The sequence below is a fragment of the Nesoenas mayeri genome (genome assembly GCF_963082525.1).
Source record: "Nesoenas mayeri genome assembly, chromosome: 3".
NCBI lineage: Eukaryota > Metazoa > Chordata > Aves > Columbiformes > Columbidae > Nesoenas > Nesoenas mayeri.
In genome coordinates this window covers 108348807-108364112 of record NC_137544.1, presented here as the reverse complement: position 1 = coordinate 108364112, position 15306 = coordinate 108348807, and the positions used below count along the sequence as shown (strand labels likewise).

The 15306-nt window shown below is 46.3% G+C and overlaps 1 protein-coding gene across 1 annotated transcript in view; it reads left to right on the top strand.

The window, feature by feature from the left end:
• The first annotated feature begins 426 nt into the window (after positions 1-426).
• CUL9 (cullin 9) overlaps positions 427-15306 on the top strand; it is a 36773-nt gene continuing 21893 nt past the window's right edge. Inside the window, exons 1-6 of the mRNA XM_080341005.1 lie at positions 427-608; positions 1213-1273; positions 2407-3015; positions 3806-3960; positions 4242-4775; positions 14874-15012. Coding sequence (XP_080197131.1) covers positions 552-608; positions 1213-1273; positions 2407-3015; positions 3806-3960; positions 4242-4775; positions 14874-15012 — 1555 coding nt within the window. The 5' untranslated portion in view covers positions 427-551. The remainder of the gene's footprint in view (positions 609-1212; positions 1274-2406; positions 3016-3805; positions 3961-4241; positions 4776-14873; positions 15013-15306) is intronic.

The window sequence follows — 15306 nt, the reverse complement described above, 5'->3', positions numbered from 1 at the left end:
TGTAAATGAGTATCTTAAACCTACAGGTCGCACTGCATGAAATGAAAAGCTGTGGCACTACGAATAAGGACAACGGTTTCTGAAGACACATAATTCATGTCAATTGTTATTCCGTGTTATTCTGTGATGGGGACTGACATGAGTGGCAAAAAGAAGTATATCAGGTGCATCTTTAAACCAAGGTATAGTTTTACTTTAGAGCAATAGAATACCTGTTTCTAACTCATATTTAGGTGTGTTTGCTCAAACTTTTCCCATCCTCTCTCCGAGCTCTCGCGGCTTTTGCCGCCACCTGTAGGGGGCGTGGTGCGCACTCCCGTGCTTGCCGTGGACCCGGAAGTGCGGAGCGCGGGGCTGCGCAGGTTCCTCCCCTGCGACGGCGCCGGGCGGGGGGACGGGGCCACTCGAGGGAGGTCCACGCGTGTGGGGGCGTCTCCGTTTCCCCGTGTCGGGGCGGATCTGGGGGCTCGGCAGGCCTCGCTGCGGCTCCTGGGGCGGGAGCGACGGACAGCGGGGAGCGAAGAGAGCAGGAGGAGGAGCGGGGCTTGCTGATGGGTCTGGAACGGCCCGAGAGAAAACCCGGCTTTTCCGCGGCGGCCATTGCCGAGGTAGATCAGTCTTGCCGGCCCCGCTCGGTTCCCTGAGCGGGTGGGCCATGGCCCTACAGCCCTGGGGGTGGGATGGGATGGAATAGGATGCTCTGCCTGCCTGTGCCCAGGCCGTGCCGGGCTGTGCTTCGGAACCCGTTGCCGTGGTGCTTTATGGATTTGGCGTCACAGCTGAAGTATCATTTGCCACAACTCTGAAACTTACTGTAGTGCGTGTATTTAAGCAGTCTGACAGTTTAGTTGTGGGTTGTTGTAAGCTCTGGTATGCCTCATGCATTATACACCTTGCAGCTACTTCTTCAAATGCCCTAAATCCAAATTCTCGTATACCTAGCTACAAATCCTTTTGGGCCCCTTCTGTTAGCTCTGCTCTAAAGAGTTTTTTTTCGTGCTAAATGCCATGATGTGGGGATAGGGTGAAGTTATCAAAATAATGCTTCACAGAGACTTCTGTTTTACTGTGATTTTTGTTCTATGGGAACCTCTTGGGTAGGATTTTATTTGTGCACTGTACAAGCACAGATAGGGAAAATCTTTGGTTTATGGCGTGGCATCTAAACACTGTTACAAAGCACAGGAGAATAGCTTGGTCCTTTTATTACAGAGAGACAGCAAGAAGATTCCCAGCTGGCTTCTTGCCAATTCCAAGGCAGGCACAATTGAAGGTAGGTATGAATTTCTGTGGAGTTCAGAACCGCACCTGAGAAACATTTTTGATGTGCCTATCATCGTCTTTGACAGTCTGTATCTTCTTCAGTTGTACATGGATTGACTATTTCTGATGTATGTTAGCTCCTTTTTTAAGAATGAGTCGTGTTAACAGCTGAACAGCACGTTGCTTCTCTGCTTCTTTTGCTAGTATGTGTCAGTGACGAGGGCCTGTTCATGTGTCCCACTGTCACCTGCCTGAGCTCCTCTGGGAACCTTCTTATCAGACTCTGATCTGGCATCCTTTGTATTAATGAAGTCAGATCATTGTGTATGGTATTGTCTACAGCTGGCCAGCTGATTACTCGCACTCAGGCAGCAAATTATTTCATGGTTCTCTTTGAATAGATGAAAGCAAAGATGTATTATGGCTTTTTAGTAGTTGTAAGATACACTGAACAATCAGGCAGCAGAGAACAGCAGTCTTTTCATTTTGTTGACTTTACCCATTGGTTAAACATCATAAAGGCAAAGAACATCTGAGAGGATGTCAAGGAGGAAATACTGAGTGGCTTTTGGATAGTGACCTGATTTGATATATATGAAGTTGATCATATGATATGAGAGATTGCTGGTTATTTTCTTCAGGGCCTGCTGACTCAAGTTATGTCCAGCTCCACAGTGAGAGAGTGTCTGCCTGAAGACTGAGGTCTGGGTAAACTTGCAGTCTGAACAGATATAAATGTTAAATAACAAGAGAAAAGACAGAAGTGCAAAAGCAGCAACTTGCACAGGGTCATGTTGTGAACAGGGGCAGAGATGAGAACAGGACCCAGGGCTCCTGTTGTTGTTTGTTGTCTTGTAGGAGGATCTGAATTTAGCCTTCATTTTTTTTTGTGGAGAACCTCTTTCTGTGTGTGCCAATAATGCTGGGAACAGGGTTTGTAAATGAAACACTGGCTCTTACTTTCTTGAAGTGAGGATGTGACCCTATGCAAAATGGGGTTTTCTTCAGAGCTTTATCCTGAGTCCAGGATTTCAGGGTCAAAAGCCACTTCTACTGTCAAGCAACTGAGGTACTTGCTCACACTTTCCCTGGCATGCAGCTCAGAAATAAAAGCTTGCCTCTACTTCTCCTCTGTCTCTGCAGGCACTTTTCCTGCCATGGTGAACGAGAGGCACAATGGCAACCTGCTTGTGCATCTGGGACCCAAACTGCAGGCCTACCCACAGGAGCTGCTCCGGCAGCGACGGGGCCATGACGGCCAACCCGAGTACCTGATCCAGTGGAATATTGTCAGCTTGGAAGAGAGAGCAGTGGGAGGCAACGGTGCCTCCTGTGCAGAGACCAAGCCAGAGAACATCTCCATGTGGATGTCTGCAGAAGAGGTCTGTGTCACCTGCCCAACACTGCTGGGCAAGAGAAAGCTGGAAGGGCAGTGGGTGAAAGAGGAGAAGGCAGCCAGCCCGTTTACTGCAGACGTCCCACTGGATGAAGCCTCATTGCTGGAGATGAAGGCTGACATCAGGAGCCTGGTGCAGCGAGCCAGGCGGCAGATGAGCAAGAGTGGGGCCCCTGAGTCCTGCATCCTCAACACCATCCACGTCCTGAGCGCTTACGCCAGCATTGGCTTGCTGGCAAGTGCCTTCAAGGAGATGGGAGCCCTGGACTTGCTGATGAAGATGCTGTGCCACAAGGAGAAGCAGATCCGCCACAGTGCTGGCAACATGCTGAGGGCCCTGGCTTCACATGATGCAGGTGGGGGCTGCTAGTGCTCAGTGCCACTGAGGAGGTGCTGCTGGGCAGCTGAGGGGTGCTGGTCCTTTTGTAGGTGTGGGCTGCTTGGGAAGCAGTGTGTCTTGGGGCTTGTTGGCAAAAGGGGAAGAATCAGACTGGAGCTTCCAAGTGGCTTCTCAGTCATAGTTGTCTGGGGTGCTCTGAGACTTGGGAGCTCTTTTCCCTGACAGATTCCTGAGCTGGGATGTTGAGTAACCATTAGCAGGATATATGCCAGGAGGCCTTGGCAGAGTGTTGGAGTGTCTCTGCTGCATTCTGTCAGTTGGAATGGCTCTGGCCTGTTCTTGGTGGGGAGCCTTTCCTCCAGCCTCGGTGGGTAGAGCACTGGTCCTCACCTCATCCTCTCGTTTGAGAGGAGTTGCTGTGACCTGGAAGTGCCTGATGAGGCTTGTGTGCACCTGGAAGGGTGCTGCTGGTGGTGTGTCCTACAAGAGGTCTGGCTTTCCCTGTCCTAGTGCCCAAGTTCATGTGGCTCTGCAGTGGGGCAGGTGGGAGGCTGAGTTGGATTAAAACTTCACTTTTTGTCTTCCCTGTAACCCTATTCTGGGTTATTTGGGGTGGCTGCTTCGGGGGAATCTTGCAGCATTAGGGGTGGAAAAAATGCAGTTTTATTCAGTGGAGTAAAATTTTGCTAATCCAGATTACACTGAGCAGCAAAGCTGTTCCTTGCCTGTGAATCTGTCTCATTGAAAGGGGTGGGGCGGAATGTGGGGAGGGTTTTTAGGGGCCTGAAGAGTTTCTCTTGTTGCAGGGAGCAGAGCCTATGTGTTGCTGTCCCTGAGCCAGCAGGATGGCATTGAGCAGCACATGGACTTTGACAGTTGCTACACCTTGCTGGAGCTGTTCGCTGAGACAACATCTTCTGAAGAGCACCACATGTCCTTTGAGGGGATCCACATTCCCCAGGTAGCGGCAGGCCCTGCCAGCCTGGGGCCTGTGGGCTTCAGGTGTCAGGAGGGGTGAGAGCGAGTGGCCAGAGCTGGGGTCCTTGTTTGAGACAGGAGGACAGTCATCACTGAGCAGCTGAGCAGGACTGGGTATAGGGAGAGCTGGCACAGGATCTGGGCCTGGCTTGAGGCTTGGGGGTGGTGGGGAGGCAAGGGGAGAGCCTTGTCTCTGAGCCGGGAGATGATGTGGGGGCTGGAGGCACTCTGCGGGCTGGAGTCTGACAGCTGTGCTTGTTGCAGATCCCTGGGAAGCTGCTCTTCATCCTGGTGAAACACTACCTGTGTGTCACTTCTCTCCTGGACAAGCTCAGCAGTGATGGGGAACAGGGAGGGCAGCAGCAGGACTGTGCTGTGCCCAGCCTTCTTCCTGAGGAGAGAAGCCGTGTGAAGCAGGAGTTTGAGTTCAACATGGCCATGGCAAACCTCATCTTGGAGCTGGTGCATGTGATGGGCTGGGACCATGGCCACAAGCCAGAACCGCTGCCCAGACAGGAGTTGCAGCCTCGCACCACCCGTTCCATCTTCCAGCATGGGGCCACATCCTGCACTGCTGCCCAAATACCTGGGCTCAATTCAAATCATGGTCCCCACAAAAAGCAGGGTTGTGCCTTCCTGACCTCATCAGACTTCGCAGACCGCAGTGGCTACGTAGAGTACTTACGGGCAAACCTCCGTCGCGGCATGCGAGTGCGCTTGCTGGAGGACTGTGGTGATGTTAGAGCTGGGGAGGAAGGCGAGTGTCTTCAGAGCACTAACAGCATACACACTGTACAGGTAGGTCACCAGTGGAAGTAGTCTGGCTGGGATGGCAGAGGGAAGTGACGGGGTGACTGATGACTTCCTAATGATGTCTTCATGTGCAGGAAGTTGGACACTAGGCATATAATAATTAGGACAGTGTCTGCATCTTCCTGCAAAGAAGTCACCTTTCAGAGCTGGAAGTATGTGTCCTGAGGAAAGCTAGTCTGGTTTAGTATGGGCTGTCCTGCTGAGATTTCTTAGCCCCTAAAACAGGTAGCCATATTGTGCCTCCCAGGAACAGTCCCTAGCCTCGGTTTGATCTTGGGGGTGGTTTGCGAACAGGCTAGCTGGCACAGATGAGTAACACAGCAAAAGGTGCTTAAAGGTCTTAACTCTTGGTGTATGAGTCAGTGTACTTAGGACATGCTGTTGTGCTCAGTGGCTTGGACACAGTCTATGTAGCTGTTTATTTTGATCTGTGAGTATATGCTGTCACGGAATATTACCCCATGGTTAATTTAAGGGACAACAGGGTCCAAAACAACTTTTATTAAACCGGTCAGAAACAGGGTTTTAGCACTCCAAAAGTGACTTAAATAAAGATTCGGATATCAGTTGAGGAAAATTATTTAGGGGCAGCAACCAATACAACAGGCGGTCCACAGAGTGCATGCACGTGGCTTCACTCAAAACAATGCCGGAGTCGCCCCTGAGTCTCGGAGAAGAACACACTTGCCCAAACACGGTGTGGGATTATTTTTAAAGAGATACACGTACTTGTTGTGAGTACGGAAAGTGTACACTCACGATTCCGCGAGGGTAAATTTATAATACACTCGCAATCCTGCGAGGGTTAATTTACTTACATGTGCAAATGTGCACGGAATATTACACGTGCTTACGTGGAAGCACGGGAGGAAAATACACTCGCGATTGTGCGAGCAAAATAATTTAAAGTACACGTGCAAATGTGCACGGAAAGTATACGTGCTTGTATTAAGCACGGAAAGTACGTGTGCAAATGTGCACGGAAAGTTACATGTGCATATGCGCACGGAAGGAAAATACACCCGCGATTCTGTGAGGATTAATTTTACACGTGCTCATATGGCGCACGGAGAGTTATATGTGCATGTATGCACGGAAAGTATAACTATCCTAGCAGTTCTGTGAGAAGTTTTACTCACAGCCGTGGCGGCGAGGCAAGCGCAGTCTCCATCCCGGGGAGCGGGGGGGCCGTGGCTCCTGGCAGCAGTGGCAAAGCTCGTGCTCCGAGAAACTCCGCGGCAATGGGCGGAGTTTCGACGAGAATCCCGTTTTTTTGTTATCTGACCTGACCTGACTGCAGGCATTCTTCTGCCCCCGGAAGCCTCCCAAAAACATCCCCCACCCTGGGCGTGGGCGCCCAGCGGCTTCGGCACTCCCTACCGTCGCTAATGACTCTGGTCAGGGTGCTGTGGGGCCAAACAAAAGAAGCTGTTAGCCCCAAGTAGCCGGGAGAGAGGGAGATCTGCCCACTCCTCCATACTGAAGGAGGGAGGGGGAGAGTGGGAACAGAGAGGGGGAGAGAGGGGGAAGGGTGTGCATTCTGCCACAATGCCATGATGTTTTCCTTTAAAAAGACCCTTTTGTTGAGTAGACGTTAAATGAGAACTGATGTTGCAAAGAGCTGTTAGAGCTGCATATTTGCAGTTGAGTTGCAAATTTTGTGCCAGAGTTCAGAAAAAATGCCTCAGTATCTGAAGAGGGGAGGAATCACAGAATCATAGAATAGTTTGGATTGGAAGGGACCTTTAAAGGTCATCTAGTCCAACCCCCCTGCTATGAACAGGGAGATCTTCAACTAGATCAGGTTGCTCAAAGCCCCATCCAGCCTGGCCTTGAATGTCTCCAGGGATGGGGCATCTACTGCCCCTCTGGGCAAGCTGGGGTAGTGTTTCACCCACCTTGCTATAAAAAATGTCTTCATCATGTCTAGCCTGAATCTCCCCTCCATTAGTTTAAAACTATTACCCCTTGTCCTGTCATAACAGGCTCTGCTAAAAAGTCTGTCTTCATCTTTCTTAGAGGCCCCTTTTCAGTACTGAAAGGCCACAATAACGTTTCCCCGGAGCCTTCTCTTCTCCAGGCTGAACAACCCCAACTCTCTCAGCCTGTCCTCACAGCAGAGCTGTTCCAGCCCTTGATCATTTTCATGGCCTCCTCTGGCCTCTCTCCAACAGGTCCATGTCTTTCCTGTACTAAGGGCTCCAGACCTGGATGCAGGACTCCAGGTGGGGGTCTCACCAGAGCAGAGCAGAGAGGCAGAATCACCTCCCTCGACCTGCTGGCCACGTTCCTTTTGATGCAGCCCAAGATAAGATGTGCTTTCTTGGCTGCAAGCGCACAGGGCCAGCTCATGTCCAGTCTTCCATCTACCAGTATCCCCAAGTCCTTCTCCTCAGGGCTGCTCTCAATCCCTTCATCCCTCAGCCTGTATTGATACTGGAGGTTGCCTTGACCCTGATGCAGGACCTTGCACTTTGCCTTGTTGAACCTCATGAGGTTTCCATGGCCCCACTTCTTGAACCTGTCCAGGTCCCTCTGGATGGTACCCCGTTCCTCAGACAACTGCAGTCGACCCACCACTCAGCTTGGCGTCATCTGCAAACTTGCTGAGAGTGCACTTGATCTTACTGTTTATGTTACTGATGAAGATATTAAACAGAACTGGTCTCAGTATGGACCCCTGAGGGACACCACTTGTCACTGATCTCCATCTGGCCATTGAGCTGTTGACCACTACTCTCTGGATGCAACCATCCACCTAATTCCTTATCTACCCGATAGTCCCCCTATCAAATCCATCTCTCTCTAATTTAGAGAGAAGGATATTGTGAGGGACCATGTCAAAGGCCTTACAGAAGTCCAGATGATACCAATAGCTCTTCCCTTGTCTATTGATGTAGTTGCTCCATTGTAGAAGGCCACTAGGTTGTTCAGGCAGGACTTGCTCTTGGTGAAGCTGTGCTGGCTGTTTTGAATCACCTCCCTGTCCTCCATTTGTCTTAGCACAGCTCCTAGGAGGATCTGTTCCATGATCTTCCCAGGCACAGATGTGAAGCTGACAGGTTGTTAGTTCCCAGGGTCCTCCTTTCTACCCTTTTAAAAGTGGGTGCAATGTTTCCCTTTTTCTCTGATTGCCATGACTCTCTGTGCCATCAGGTGGTTCCTTCCACCGTTGTAAGCACATAGCACTTGCCATGGTGGGTTTGTGGGAGTGTGATATAGTCAATCTGCCAGGCCTTCCCATATTTATACTTCAGCCATTGCCCCCCATACCACATAGACTTCAGCCACTTGGCTTGTTTGATTGCAGCATGTTTCACATTCACGGATAACCTGTGCAGTAGTGTCCATCGTCAAGTCCACCCCTTGATCACAAGCCCATCTATATGTTGCATCTTCTCCGTGATGACCTGAAGCACCATGAACACATCGAGTTAGGTATAATTCACCTTTATGTTGCTAGTCCAAATCTACATGAGCCACTTTAATCTTGGTAGCTGGATCCACCTGATGGTTGTTTTGCTGTTTTTCAGTGGACTGACTTATAGGCACACGGGCATCAACATGGTGCACTTTTACAGGCAGGTTCTCTAGTCGGTCAGCAGTATCTCACCATAATTCAACAGCCCAGGTGTGCCTCTGTACTGCCAGCTGCTCCTCTTCCATTGCTGTAACCACCCCCACAGGGCATTTGCCACCATCCACAAGTCAGTATAGAGGTAAAGCACCAGCCACTTTACTAATTACCAATGTCTAAAGCCAGCTGGATGACTTTCACCTCTGCAAATTGACTTGATTCACCTGGTCCCTCAGGGGCTTCTGTGACTTGTGTTGGACACCACACAGCAGTGATCCACCTCTGATGCTTTCCCACAATACCACAGGATCCATTTGTGAACAGGGCATGTCACTTCTCATTCTCTGGTAGCTTATTATACGGTGGGGCCTTGTCTTCATCTGGTAACATTCTAAAGTCTTTACCTTCTGGCCAGTCTGTAATGCCTTCTGAGATCCCTGGGTGATTGGGATTCCCCATTGGAGCCTGTTGTGTGATCCATGTAGCACTGGTTGCGTTATGTGTAGAGGAGACCTTCCCTTTGAACATCCAGCCCAGCATCGGTAGTCAAGGTGTCAGGAGGAGCTGTGTTTCAGTACCAACCACTTCTGAAGCAGCTCAGACCCCTTCATATGCTGCCAATATCTCTTTTTTCAGTTGGAGTATAGTTGGCCCTGAATCCTCTGTATGCCTGACTCTAAAAACTTAAGGGTCGACTTTGAGTCTCCCCTGGTGCTTTCTGCCAGAGACTTCAGATAGGGCCATTATCTCTGGATGCAGTGTAGAGCCTGTTTTCAACATCTAGTCCTGTCCAGACCAGCCCAAGTGCTACTGCATGAACTATTGCCCTTTAAATTCGTTCAGAGGCTTGTAGTTGTTAAGGGCCCCACTTGAAATTGTTCTTTTTTTGAGTCACTTGATGTAGAAGGCTCACAATCTGACTGTAGTCTGCAATATTCATTATCCAAAAACTCAAAACGCCCAACAAAGTTTGTGTCTCCTTTTTATTTGTTGGTGGAGACATGGCTGCCGTTTTGTTGATCACATGCATTGTGTTCTGATGATGTCCATCTTGCCATTGTGTTCCTAAAAACTGAGTCTCTCGTGCAGGTCCCTTGACCTTGCTTCATTTTATGGCAAAACTGGCTTTCAAAAGAATTTGAATTATTCTCTCACCTTTCTTGAAAACTTCTACTGTGTTGCCCCATATGATGATGTCATCCATGTATTGTAGGTGTTCTGGAACTTTACCTTGTTCCATTGCGGTTTGGATCAGTCCATCGCAGATGGTGGGGCTGTGTTTCCACCTCTGGGGCAGTTTTTTCCAGGTGTACTGGATGCCCTTCCAGGTGAAAGCAAACTGTGGCCTATACCCCGCTGCCAAAGGAATAGAGAAAAATACATTGGCACTGTCAGTTGTGGCATACCAGTGAGCTGCCATGGATTCCAGTCCAAACTGCAGTTTTAACATGTCTGGAACTGTAACTTCCTTCAGGCCACTACAGTCTGCGGTTAGTCTCCAGTCTTCACGAGATTTATGTACTGGCCATATGGAGCTGTTAAATGAGATTGCACCCATAGATTGGGTGTGATTACTGATCTGTTTCAAGAGGTGGCACACAAGGTACCGAAATGACAACAATGCCACATACAAATACCAGCCTAGCGGCGTAGCAAGAGATGTTAGTATATTGTAAGTCTATATTACACAGGACAGTAATATGATAACCCTGTTCCTTCTCCCAGAGGTGCTAAACAGCACTGCAGGGAATACATAGCACATGTAAGAATTCACATAACGCTGCCATGTGAACAAACAAAGCAACATTGTGACCAGTGATTACTTAACTAGTTTAGTAGATGCACATTTTAACATGCTCTGGTGAGATCTGTCATTATCCCAGCCCAGCATTGCCCCATATTGGGTGCCAAAAGGACTGTCGTGGTTTAGCCCCAGCCCCCCATAGCCAACAACTAGAACTACATGCAACATGCTCACCCCTCCCCTGTGGCTGGTGTAATGGGGAGAAGAATCAGGAAACAAAAAGCAAAATTTGTGGGCCGGGATTAGAACAATTTAACAGGACAGCAAAAAGAAAAACAAACGATAACAAAAATGAAAGAATATAGAAAGTGAGGGTTACACAGTGCAGTCTCTCACCACGTGGCAACACCGATGTGCAGCTCTTTTTCTTAGTAACAATTCCATTGAGCAGCCATTGCAAATTCCGGACTGCAGCTCCTGCAGAAACCTCACCCCACTCCTGATAGCAGCTTATGCTCAAAACACAGTAGCACCAAACCTTATGGAAAGCAAAAGAGCATCTGGGACCACCTCCCAGAACATCCTGCTGGTGTTTTGGTCAGTGCCGGAGCTGCAGGGCTGAGCAGCAGGGCTTTGCCTCAGGCCTGGGAGTGGGAGACCATGTGAATGCTGCTCCAGCCTTTTTGTGGGCACAGAGAAGTGTTTGTTCTTACTTAGACCTTTTTCTTGATACTTTCTGCTCAGTCCTGAAGGCTGGGCACGTTCAGTGAGAGCTGAGATTTTTGTTTCGACTATGCACTGGGGAACTGGTGGGCTTTGTGCATCACTAGTCTGCGTATGGGCATTTCTATAGGCTGTGTGCTAAACCTGCACTTTGACCATGCTCTTGAACTTCCCAAACATTGCAGCTACAGGCACAATTTGTGTTCTCTAAAAAAATCAAGCTTTAGCTAGCTGCTATCCATAGATAGAGGGCTGTCTCTGCCTTTGTCCTCTGCTCAGTCCAGCGTTGTGTTGGCTGCAAACAGGGCTGTAATTCAGTTAGTGAAATCTGTATTAAATTGAGATAATAACCATTCAAATGAGAAACTGTAACCACTCCACATGTGTTAGTGTGTGCAGTTGTGGTTTTAGTATTGCTTTCTTGCCTCAAAGTAATTTGCAAAAGTGCAGACTGTAGTTTTGCAGGTGATAAATAGGGAATCTTAGGCCAATTCAGTTGGTGGAGCTGTACTTCAGGTGCTACTTCAGCCTGTGCTCAAAGGTTTCCCCACTTCAAGCTGATTTATTTGGATGTAAATGGCCTCTGAACATACTTAAGTGCCATGCTAGTGCAAAACTCTGTGTTGCTGATATTCAACAATCAATAGCTGAAAAGCCTCACTGTGTTATCTGTAGAAATGTATGACTTGATAATACTGCTTCCAAATCTCTCTTGCTGGAACTTAAAGTTCATTACCAGCCGTTCCAGAGAGGAAGTAGAAGAAGAATTTGACATTGCCTTCTCTATGTTTGGAGACCACCTCCTTTAAATCTGCTTTTGGCCTTTGTTAAGCACAAGATTCTCTAGCCTTCTTGGACTACAGCCCATTTTTCTTTGTATAATACCATTGTTTTCATTCACAAACAAATAAAAATTAACTGATTAAGAACACTGACTTATTTCTTTTCTCTTACTGTATGTCTTTCTTGAACACAGGGAATTTGTGTGAATATTTTTTTTTTTTCCTCAGCCAGTTGCAGACTGCTTCTTCCTTCTGATACTATATTGTTCATTCAGTGAGAACTGCTTTTAGGATTAATTTCTCCAGTCACCTTTGGTAACTTTAGCTTGGCCTGGTCCATGCTCCTTAACTACCTTCTAGTTTTGAAACACTTCTTGTAGATGGAATTTAAACCAGCAGCTTTAAAATGCTCTGAAATGTGCACATGCAGGAAGGATGCTTCCAGCATTATCTGCATATTTGGTGGTGGATGTTACCAGTATGTGCTGGTATTGTGAGAGTGTAACTGTTAGGGCAGCACGTGCTCTGCAAATATGTCCTGCCCATCTTATTTGCACCTTCTTCTAGTCCTGTTCTTTCCCCTTCATACTAAGTTCTTGGGTTCTGTTAAGCAGATTTCTTGCCCGCAGTTCCTCTACTTAATCACGTTCTTCTCTGGTTTAATAATTTACCGTTTGATTCCCTGTGCTTTACTCAAGTTGACAATTGAAATGCATTGATTTTTTTTTTAATCTAGAAAATCAGTTATTTTGGCAAAGAAAGCTAACGCATCAATCTGACAGAAATGAAACTTGAAGTGGGTTTTCCTATTAATTAAAATTTGTTATCTTGAACACCTTTAGTTGTTCCTTCCACTAAAATATGCTTTAATGGTTTGCACACTACCGAAGTCAAAGTAGTGAAGCTGTAGCGATGACTTTTTTTTTTCCCTCAAATTAGAAGCACTGGTTTTAGTGTTTGTCAGTCACATGGAAGTACCACTGAACAATCTAAATCCTTTCCACTTACCAGATGTGCTTTTGGCAGATTACTTGGCATGTCTTTCATCTCTCTCCTCTGAACAGAATTTTGCTTCCCTCTCAGTTGTGGCAACTTCTGGATTTGTATCTCTATATCTGTTATCAGTTTGCTTTGTTTCTTTTGTATTTACTCAACATTCAAGTAAAATAGTCTTCTAGTTTTGGACCATGCGTAGGTGATATTTCATTGCAGGTCCCCTCAATTGAATAACTGCATCTTATTTTTAAGTGGTTGATAAACCTTCTGTCTTTTATAAACCAGTCTGTAAGGATAAATTGCAAACGAAATATGTTTCCTGCTGATTCTCTCTTTGTCTTTATGCTCCTTGCTTTCTAAGATCTGTGTTTTTCTAAAATTCTGTTTTCTATTTCTTATAAGCCTGTACTTGCTTTTATTCTTAATGTAATGAGGCACTTGGAAAGAGCACCAAGATCCTTTCACTTTTTTCTCCTGTTGCCTGTGATATAAATTTCAGGTTTTTTTAATTCACAAGCTGAAGTGTACTGTTAACATCCATTCCCTTTGTCCAGTTGGTCCCTGTCTATTTTTCTATTTAACAAGGTTGAATGAACTTGCAATTGCTCCATCCAGGCATATTTTCAAAAACAGTCTTCTGTAAGGCTCACACTACTGGCAAAACCAGATCTACATGGTAATAAATATTCAGTGGAAAGTTTGGCTGTTATATTTGGAAGCACCTAATTTCTGCCGCTGTTAGTGTTCCTTGCCCCCCAGTCTGTCTAGGAAGTTGAGAATGTACATGCAGTCTTTGTGGGTGTTAATTGTTACCCTGCTCTTCATGTTCATATCCTTGTATGTGTCTGTAGCAGTCCCCCAGAGTAATGTGAGAAACTTGTGAGTCAAAACATTCAATGAGGTTTTTCTCCACAGGGAGATACCAGAAATCTGACCCCTCAAAAACATCTTTGTAATGACTGTCTTGATCATTGGTGCTTTTGCCAGTCTGTCTTCAAAGGGAAACTTGATTTTTATCTCTGTTCCTCTTTCTCATCTTGTGTATCACACTTGTTTTGTATTGACAGTTTATCTGCTAGTGACTAGTGAGTTCAGGTTACAAGAACTGGTCTTTATTAAAATCTGATCCCTTCATTTTTGATTAGTTCTGCTTTTGCAGTTTGTCCTGTCTGAGGCTTGCTGTCAGTCTTCTGTGTGTAAAATGCAAATTCATGTGCATTTTTGATTTGGGTCAGTCCATCATTAGTCTGTCTCCTACCACCTCTTACCTTTCCTTTGCTGCTCTGTTTTCTGTTGCTTTCTTTGCCTCTCCAAGAAAAAGTTTCACTCTTGTATATGATCCTTCAGTCATCTCTTTCCATGGTTCCTTTGATATATTTGGTACATAACTTGGTCAGGGATTAATTGAAGACTAATTAGTGTTTGTAGGGTTTAATTCAATCTCCTTTCTTATAGTACTTTCTTAAAACCTGTCAGCATCTTATTTGTTTATCTCTCCAGCACAATGGAGTCCTAGTAGCATTGGTGTAACTCCAAAAGAGCTCAGTGAATCATGTAACCCGGATGTTTTTCTGCTGTGTGGTTTTTTTTGAGATGTTGTATTTGCTGTTTTGTTGGGTCCTCCTTCTGCTCAGAAGGTTAAATGTAAAACTACAATATGGGAAGCTATTAAAAAAAAATCCTTCTGATTTTGAGAGGCAACTTGGACAAAGTACAGAAAACAATTGCCTTATTTGAGACATACTTGTCAAGAGCCCCAAACCTGTCTGAGAGGGTTGGTGAATGACCAAGGTGTGAAAGTATAACTAATACAAGGCAAAATCAGAGTAGGAAAACCAATTTTCTTTACATTTGCATTCAGCAGGTGGTTTGCGCCTCAAGACCCTTTATATACTGCCTTGAGGCAGTTCTTCCTTTGTGTGCTTTTCCCAAGGCACCTACTGCTGGGCACTTTTGAATGGGCATGCTTAACTACATGCACTTCTGTCACTGCTGCAGTGCTAGATGAGATCTGTAGTGGTTGCAGGCAAAGTTGGTCGGTTTTTTTTAAACAAATATCCAAGTGTAACCAGGGGAACAAGTTAATAAAGGTGGTATGCTTTAAAATTAGACAATGTGTGTGTTGAAATCTGTATATGAATTAGGTGGTCTTCTTGAACATTGCTTGCTATCTCCTTGCATTTGATGAATGGGAGGACAAATGTATCATGAGGATTGAATGCATGAGCAAATCTGATCATCTAGATCTGTTTCACCCACAGGTTTTATGGCAGTCAACAGGTCAGACGTACTGGATGCATTGGCACATGTTGGAGATCATTGGCTTTGGAGATCAGTGGGAAGATCCTGCTGCTCAGGAAAAAGAACGTAGTCTGATAGAGAGCTCTAATCTAGACACAGGTGAGACTGTGCTGCATGTTTATATCTGTGTTATCTCTGATTCTGCTGTGGCGTATTTTCAAGTGGTGAACTTTATATGGCTAAACATATAGTAACTACCAGGTTGGATTTAGAAAGTACCATGACCTTTTAGTTTGCATGACCATGTAGAGCTGGTTAAGTAATTAAACGGTCTGTGGTTGCATGCAGTATTTTTGAATCCTAGACTTCTGTCGTGATATAATAAAAGTCATGATATAAAAAGCATAATATTTGATTTAAACTGCAACTGTCAAAAATGTGTGTTTGAATTAA